The sequence below is a fragment of the Rhagoletis pomonella genome, unplaced genomic scaffold, assembly GCF_013731165.1.
Source record: "Rhagoletis pomonella isolate Grant_MI unplaced genomic scaffold, Rhpom_1.0 Rhpom_scaffold_00005, whole genome shotgun sequence".
Lineage (NCBI taxonomy): Eukaryota > Metazoa > Arthropoda > Insecta > Diptera > Tephritidae > Rhagoletis > Rhagoletis pomonella.
The window spans coordinates 44,201,439-44,210,574 of record NW_023458559.1 but is presented as its reverse complement, the minus strand read 5'-3'; the positions used below and the strand labels follow the sequence as shown (position 1 = coordinate 44,210,574).

The window sequence follows — 9,136 nt, the reverse complement described above, 5'->3', positions numbered from 1 at the left end:
AAATGTTAGCTTTAACTAATTACATACATACGTTGTTGATGCATGAAACGCACATCATCAATCCTTCCATATCTCTTCATTACCACGCATGATTGAGAGGTGCTGCGGCTGTTTTTGAACGAAAAAAAAAGAATTGAGATGCTTAAAATCGTAAGCAGTCGGGAAAAGTTTTGTGAGAGGTACAGCTGGGGTAATGAAACATTTTGTCAAGAGTTTTTCGAAAGCGGGTCTGCTTCTGATTATAGTTTCATTAAAAACATCTGGGGTTGTAAAAAGTCTTTAATTATCAAAAATCGAGACAACTGTTCAATTCATTTAATATATTAGGATAGTTCTTAAAAATATAAATTTTTGTATTAAGACACAAAAAAATTGTCAAAAATTCAAGCAAAATAAAAGTTGCTACCAGGGTTTGAAAAAATTTAAATTTTATAAATCGTAATATTCGAAAAAATTTATACTTGAAATCTGATAAATTTGATATATTATTGAAACTTGTACATATAAATAAATCCAAACACTGCGACCCTTAATTTTTTTTAATTTTCGTAGAACGTAGAAAATTTACATTTTTCCTTGACGTGCGAGTAATTTTTAATTTTTTTTAATTATTTAATAGAATTTCCCCTCAGTTTTTGCTTTTTGTTATCCTAATATTTGACACGTAACAGTTCATAAAGTTGTACTGCGTATCGCCATTTCGGTAATCCAAAATTTGTATATGCGCGCTTCTTTTTTTAATTTTTTGCCTATCCGATTTTACTTTCCTGGACTTCGATATCCATTTTTTTTAATTTTATGGTTAACGGTTTTTACAACTTCGAATTTAGCTTTCCAGTCCCGATTAAAATCTTTTCGATTTCTTTGTTTTAACTATGTAATTGTTTTTATTTATTTTTGTTAAATTTTTATACATATTTCTTGATAACACTGCACAAAATAGGAATTTCATCTCACAGCAGGTTCAGCATTTTTTTTAATAATTTTCTTTTTATATTTATTAAAATTTTGTTTCGGAATTATGATTTCTATTTAAGTTTTTAATTGCCAAAAAATATGTCCATTGCTTATTAAATAAAGTATGTATAGTTTTAAGTTACTTACAATTATTTTAAACAACCAAAACTTTACGGCTTTCCTTAAAGACAATTTTTAATTCTTAATTTACCAATTTATGTAAATTTTCAAATAGTTTCTCATTTCTTAAATAACAACCATTTATTTTGAATTTTAAAAACCTAAAATCTAACAGTTTTCTAATTTTCAAATGACCAACAATTTTTGCAAAGCCAAAAAATTATCTCACATTTTTTGATACCAAAAAATTATGTATTTCCAATTTTTTATTACCAGAAAAATATTTCCAGTTTTTATTACCAAAAATTTACATCCAGTTTTGAAATTACCAAAAAGCTGTATCCAATTTTTTTTTATATCAAAAATTTTTATCCTGTTTTAAATTGCCTGAAGTGCATATGTTAAGTTTTTTATTTGCAAAACTTTATTTCCAGTTTTACATAACCAAATACCGGTTTTTAATTTACTAAACATTTGTAAAGTTACTTTGTCTTACTTCAATTAACTAAAATTGAAAAAAAAACAAAAACTAAATATATTTTTTCAAATCCATATCTAAATTTTTTGGAATATATTTTTTTTTTTAATTTTAAATTCTTTACTAAAAGTTTTTCATAAAATTTGTTGGGACTAATTTCAAAGAGTGTCTCTCCTTTTTTTGTGCGCCAGATTATTATACCATAAAAAATAAGTTGAGCTTACAATTTCCTAAAAAAACGCGCACCTCTCTTTTGATTTGTTAAAAACATTCACCCAATTTCAAGCCTTGTGCCGCGCTTAATCTTTCACTTGTTTTCTTATAATTTTTTATATTTCTATTCTACAATTAAAGCTTCGACACCGGTACGCATCCTTCAAGCACTGCTGACTCCATCATCGAGCCACTTAGGTGAGTTAACGAAATTTTGCCTCAACACCTTTTATGGACACATTTTTAATGCATTTATTTTCTCATCACACTCATCGTACAGGGTGTCGCCAATGATACGCGACTTCGTGCAATCGATAGACGATCGGGAATGGCAGACACAACTCTTTGCGTTGCTACAAAAACAAACCTACAATCAAGTGGAAGTTGATCTCTTCGAGCTGATGTGCAAAGTGTTGGATCAGAATCTGTTCTCACAAGTGGATTGGGCTAGAAACACTGTCTTCTTTAAGGATCTTAAGGTGAGAGAGGGGGCGCGACAAAAAGCAAATGCGAAACAGCGAAACTGCTAGCCAAAAATTGCCAAAAGTGTAGCTTAAAATAAACGCCAGCCATTAAGTGCACAGCTCAAGCGCCAAAGCTACGTAATCCACGGTCAATTTGTTGTTGGCATTTCAGGCTTTGATTTTTTTTGTAAATAGTTTTCGTTGTTGGTTGCTTTTGCGTCTGTGATTTTCGTACGCGCGCGCCCGTATAGCGATTATGTAAACTCACACAGGTCAGAGGCTGAAGGCGCGGGGTGATGGTGTTGTAAGGGACGTGTAGCGACAACAGAAACAAACAAAAAGGCAGCTAAAAAGGCTGTAATGGCAGCAACAACCACACTTACTAAGTCTGAATTAAGTTTCGATTTCGTTTGCTAGCTCATTTTGGCGCTATTGTTGTTGCTGTTGCTTAGTTTGTTGTTGCTGTTGTTGTTGCTTGACTCGCTCGCTGACTGACTGATTGCTTGGCTGACCTACTTACCAACCAAAGCTGAACGAAGTGAACCGAACATACATACAAACAAACAAACACACATACGAACACACACACACGGACAGACACAGTCACACAATCACACTATCCACAAAAGTCGGCTATAGTCAATTCATGCTGTTCATATGACGCAACAACACACATTGCACAAAGGTTTCACCAACACAGCAACAAACAATTTGGAACGACCAAGTCGATTTGCGAGTTTGTTCCGTTGCATGTATGTATGTGTGTGTTGTATTATTTTTATTTTATTTAAATTTTCTATATGTATTTGTAAGCGGGTGCGCGCAGCACATTCATGGACAAACGCAATAAAATGCGGCCGCCGACATCTCCATAGACGTCCATGCCAATGATTGCATTGAGGTTGGGGCTGCGGCGATGAGCTAACGAAACGCGTTACCGTTGAAGCACATATACGCATTGAGTGTGGCGCTCTGCGAAAGAAAATCTTGATTTCAAACCTGGCGGCACGGCACAGCAGTGCGAGTTGCCAGCCCGCACGTGTTGTAAGCGCTGTTATTGCGCGTTGCTCTCCGCGCTCCTCTTAGCAATTGAAGCTTCTCTTTGCTGCGAGTGTCGAGGAAAAGAGCGCGTTAAATTAAAGCGCTTGGGTTGTGCGCTTTAAGCTGAGCTGCGAAAATGCTGATGATTGGTTCTTAAATCTGTTTTTAAGTGTTAACGCGTTAAGCGCCATAACTTTTCGCAATCAAAAATGTTAAACTGAACTCTTAGTTTTCGAGTTCGGTTCATGGAATGTTCTGAACGTTATAAAAATCTATTTTAAGATATATTTCCCTTATTAGCAAAGGAAAAGAAGAAGAGGCATCCAAATCCAAAATACCAAACGACCGTCGAAGCGCCGTTGCTTCCGACATCCAAGTCAACTATTTCGTCTGAAAATCGTTTTGCCACTGATCCCTCCATTCGTCGCTATTGTGTTAGCGCCAGTTGTACTTCCCGATTGCAAACTGGTCCTTCTGCACTTGGTCCTTCCGTTGTATTCGTGTGGGCACTTTCTTTTGTTGTCCAACCATGGGTGCCCAGTCGAAGCATCTTTTCGCCGAAGCGATGTCGTCCATACGTACATTCAACATGGCCAAGACAACGCAATCGTTGTATTTTTATGTGCTTAACCATGTCCTTGTCACACAGTTCTTTCATCTTTTTTTCTTCTTCGGTACTCGTCGCCCACGCGAAGAGGGCCATAAATTTGGCCTACAATAGCTCTCTTGAAAGCCCCAAGAGGCTTGTCATCTTTGTTCGACATCGTCCATGTTTCTGCGCCATATGAAAGGACGGTTATGATGAGATTTATATAGCCTAGTATTTGTTCATCGAGAAAGGTCTCTGCTTCTCAATGGCCTACCGAGCCGAAAGTATCAACTGTTGGCAAAAATTATTCTTCGCTTTATCTCCAGGCTGGCATTATTGGTGGTGTTTTTGTTGGATCATAGGTAGACAAAGTCCTTCGCTACTGCAAACGCTAGGTTTTTTTATGTGTTGCCAGGTGGTACTTTCTCTTGTCCTCGTTCACTCCCAGACCAACCTCTTTCGCTTCTTTTTCTAAACTGCAAAATGCTGCACTATTGTCCCTAGTTCTCAGGCCGACGCACAGTGTAAGATTTTACCCATCTAGCTGCTTTTAATTCTGTAATTCGAAAATTATTGAAGATAGATTAATGAAATTTTTCACAAGGTATGCTATAAGATAGGCGAAGCTTTTTACAAACAATGCCCAAAATTGATATTTAGAATTTCCCTATAACAATGAATTATAAACTGACAAAAATGGACTTAAAAATATTTTTTTTTTTTTAATTATGTGCGTGGAAAATATCGATAAAAAATCAAGTTGGGTCAACGAAATTCCGTTTTAAGTTCAATATTCCTTGCTCTGTTTACAAAAGTGAGATACTATTAGAAAGGTTATGAATTAGGCTTTCTCTATTTAAAGCGGAAATACAAGAATTTGTCTCAGCCGAGATGAAATTCCAATAAATTACTCGAAGAAAATGAAATTACTAGTAGGCCTGAAAAATGAAAATTTCATTAAAACCTGCACTTTCCAGCAGCTAAAATTGTGTTGTTTAAAGTCAAAGAGGAGTGGTAAATAAACTGAGATACAAACTTTATCGAATAGTAACAGATAACGAGTTTGCGGGTCTAATGAAATTAATAAATTGCTAAAAATAAATCTAAATTAACATCGTTTTACTTTAACATGAAATACTCAGTCCTAGTTTACTAAAATCCCAAAAATGTATATTCATTAAAAAGAACATACCTAAACCAAAATGGTATTTTAGCAATTGTTGCATAAATCACATAACGCCAACAAATTAAACATTGAGATTCAGTTTTAAGTATACAATTTTAGATAATACTGCGCTCGGTAATCTTCCAAATCGATTCGGTTTATATTTTGTAATTGTTATTGTTTCGTCTTTAGCAGGCATTTCTAAAAACGTTGTTGACGTTGTTTTAAAATTTGGCGACATAAAATAATGTAATTAATATTTTCTAGAATGTGGAAACAATACACTGTGCGACGATGCCAATATCCAACCTTGTTATAGGCACAATTATAACACTCAACTTTAACTGCGATCTTCTTCGTCGTCTGTTTTTGATGCAGAAAGACAGATAATGCGAAACTTACATATATTTTTTCTCCCTCCAGAACGATTAAAAAATGGACCCTTTCACTTTTAGGTAATAGAATGAAAACTATATTTCTATGGAGAAATAGTGTATGAATAATGATGCTCCGAAATCTACACCATATCAAATATTATGAGGTCATTGAGAAATTGAGGATATTGGTTTACGAAGCCATCGAGAAGCCATGGGGGCACATGCTTCAACATCATCATGAATATACCACCGAGTGTAGTAGCTTTTGTGTTTATGGCTTCTCGATAGCTTCGTGAACTTCGCCACTGGTGAAAATAAGCGGCTCACTTGCAGTTTGGCAATTGTGCAGGCTTATGATCACTCGACACCTTTGACTTTCGTCATTGAGCTATGTCAAATTGTTCAAGAACCCCACGACTGAGATGATCGCTTCCTGTTGCAGGGCTCAGCTTTAAAAGCGATTACTGCAAAAATGCTCTATTGATGCGTGAAATATTAGTGTTGATATCAAAATGTTTGCTAATATTTTCCACCACATTTCCGATAGAAACTCTTGCTTAAGTACTACAAAAGATTGCTATCGCGATAGTATTACAAAATATGGTATTTTCTAGGAATATTGTCGATTAAGCTAGCATTTTTCAGAATAATAGGACGGGTTTAATTCAAGAAAAGAAAATGTGAACCCACTATGCTACGAACTCATCCCCAACAAACCTTAGCTACTTCAACAGCGTTCTTAAAGATATGTAGTATCTTTTAGGCGCAGTATTGATCATCACAGAAAAGAGATTCAATAAGCGGAGGACACTGGTTAAGCTTATCAGCGTAGGCAGTAGGCGCACACTTATACACATGTACATATACATATGTATCTTTAAAATTCTTTTGTTCTAACTCCGATATGCTAGTGGCCTACTCATTCTTCAGAATGAAATTATGGTATTTCCATTGTATATGTATCGTCCGAAATCTCGGCAAAAATCAACTTGAGACTCAACTTAATAGGCCTCGTGCATAAAAAGTGAGCTTAAGCTACGACCCGATTTTCAGTACAAATCCAATAGCTTGAGATCACTCAAGTCTGAGTTTAAGCTCACTCTTTATGCATAAGGCCCAATATATGTATATGTATTTGTTGAAAGCCTCTGTAAGATATATGGGGAAAAATCCACCAGGGTACCAGGAACAAATTCTATGGGCTGGTTTCTCCAACTAAACTTAACTTAGTTAAGCCATTTTTTGGACTTAAGTCAAAAGTTAGCCTACTTTTTACACAGCTTAATCTTTGCTGGGGCAAAGATAAAGAAACGTTGCTGGTAACATACAAGGCAATCGGCCGGCCGGTTCTAAATTACGAAGCACCAGACGTAACAAAAACCGCGAAGTCTGTTCTGCCTTTTCTAAGTTGGATTCAGGGCATTCGCGTCTTGGCATCCACGTCACTGTTGACAGTTATAATTTAGAGAAAGTGAAGAATTTCGTTTACATGGGAATAATGCCAGCATCCAAATTCAACGCAGAATCACTCTAACCAACAAGTGCTATTTTGGACTGAGTAGGCAATTCAGGAGTAAAGTCCTCTCTCGACGTACGAAAACCACACTCTATAAGTCACTGATCATGCCCGTGGTGGTATATGGCGCAGAAGCATGGACAATGACAACATCCGATGAGGCGGCTCTTGGAGTATTCGAGAGAAAGATTTTGCGGAAGATTTTCGGAACGACCCAGAACATCACCTGCATGGCGAGGCGCAAATGCTCCCCATAAGGGAGCACAACACAATGCTCTGCAAGCAATTCTTAGTAGGGAGCCACAGACGTGGACACCCGAACAGACACCGGCTTGCAGAGGAGTCCTCGTCAAGGCATGGCAGAAGGCATATCCCGACCGACGGACGAGGTCCAGAGATGCATACAGCAACCTATGGACCCGACAGCATATCGAAAGTCAGAGCGGCATTCACAGGGAGTCGGTCTCAAGTTACGTAGACTCCAGACCTGTGAATGCCGTTCTGGAAACACAACCACCTGACGTGAACGAGACGAAGCTTCGTCTGGCTCGGGAGACTCGGGCCGCTATAGCCCAACTTCGCTCTGGCTACTGCAGCAGGTTGAACTCATACCTGAGCAGACTAGACGAAGATGTGCCCAATGGGCGTCCGGCAGGCGGAGAGATACTGGACTGCGACTGGAAACATCTCTTTGCATACCCACAAAACCCCCCACAGCTAACGCCTCTGTCCCTATGGACCGACCCCACTGAGGATGCACACTTCTTGGGTATTCCGTTAGTTTAGCTTGACGACAACGACTCATATACTAGCCGATCTGGGAGGGGTTGTTGTGGCCGCTACAACAACAACAACAATAAAATCGTTGATAAAATTTGTCCCGGTACACTTGGTGACTTTTGTCCCATATATCCTTTTCCTCCTTAATTTGTCACAATAGTATGTTTTAAAAGTCATCTAATCAACTAAACTTTTCGTTTTGTTTCCCCATTAGGTTGATGATCAAATGAAATTGCTGCAGCATTCCTGGTCAGATATGCTTGTGCTGGATCATTTGCATCAGCGAATACACAATGGCCTACCCGATGAAACGCAATTGAATAACGGTCAAGTATTCAATCTACTTTGGCTGGGTCTGCTGGGTGTACCGCAATTGTCCGACTATTTTAATGAGCTGCAAAATCGATTGCAAGATCTTAAATTCGATATGGGCGATTATGTTTGTATGAAATTCCTAATACTACTCAATCCAGGTAAGTGTTTTTTTTTTGGCTTATCAAAAAACATATAGTGAATCATTTATTTCAACAGACGTGCGTGGCATTGTCAACAAGAAGACCGTTTTGGAGGGGCAAGAGAATGTGCAAGCAGCGCTACTGGATTACACGCTCACCTGTTATCCATCAGTGACGGTAAGTGCAAGGAAAATTGTATACATTGTTGCCCACATAGGGGATGTAAATAGTCACATTTTTTGGCAACATGAAAAAAAAATCGTTTAGCTCTTCTATATTATATATGGCTTTTTTTGTAACCCATTTACTGATCCCTTCATCTTTCTCGCTCTTAATTGCGTAGGATAAATTTCGGAGGCTGCTCAGCATACTTCCCGATATTCATGCGATGGCCTCGCGTGGCGAAGACCATCTCTATTCGAAACACTGCGCTGGCAGTGCACCCACACAGACGCTACTCATGGAAATGCTGCATGCAAAACGAAAAGCATAAATACAAAAAGGGCTATGAAATGTTTGTACATATTTTTGTATGTGTGTTGGAACACGTGAAAGCAGGCGCGTGTAAAATGTGACGAAAGCGCTTCAAATGCGGCAGGAGACGATATAGATTGGCTTTTTATCAAATGACGCTGAAATAATCCAGGGTTGGCTTTTAGATAAAACAAAGTAATAAGAAAACAATAAATAAACAAAAAAATTGGGAAGTTAAGATAAAAGTATATAATATAAATATATATATATATATATATATTTACATTAAAAAGGTAATTCGTAGCACTTGGATTTTACGTTATCACCATTCACACTTGCAATTTAACTGCAGAATGTAAAAACGAAACGTAGAAAATGACGAGCGCGTTGATATGTATGTTTAAGGTTAGGCAGTTTAGGCAGAGCAAAGATAAATAATATATTTTTAAAATGGATATATATGTATATTGATATAGCTTAAGCGTTTATTCATATTATTATATTAAA

At 37.2% G+C, this 9,136-nt stretch overlaps 1 protein-coding gene across 3 annotated transcripts in view; it reads left to right on the top strand.

Moving 5' to 3' along the window:
* Positions 1–9,136, top strand: part of LOC118739040 (nuclear hormone receptor FTZ-F1) — a 628,268-nt gene extending 619,132 nt beyond the window's left edge. For all 3 annotated transcript variants that reach the window (XM_036470137.1, XM_036470138.1, XM_036470136.1), the window contains 5 exons: positions 1,910–1,966; positions 2,049–2,247; positions 7,915–8,173; positions 8,232–8,332; positions 8,499–9,136. In XM_036470137.1, the coding sequence (XP_036326030.1) occupies positions 1,910–1,966; positions 2,049–2,247; positions 7,915–8,173; positions 8,232–8,332; positions 8,499–8,648 (766 nt within the window). In that variant the 3' untranslated portion in view covers positions 8,649–9,136. The remainder of the gene's footprint in view (positions 1–1,909; positions 1,967–2,048; positions 2,248–7,914; positions 8,174–8,231; positions 8,333–8,498) is intronic.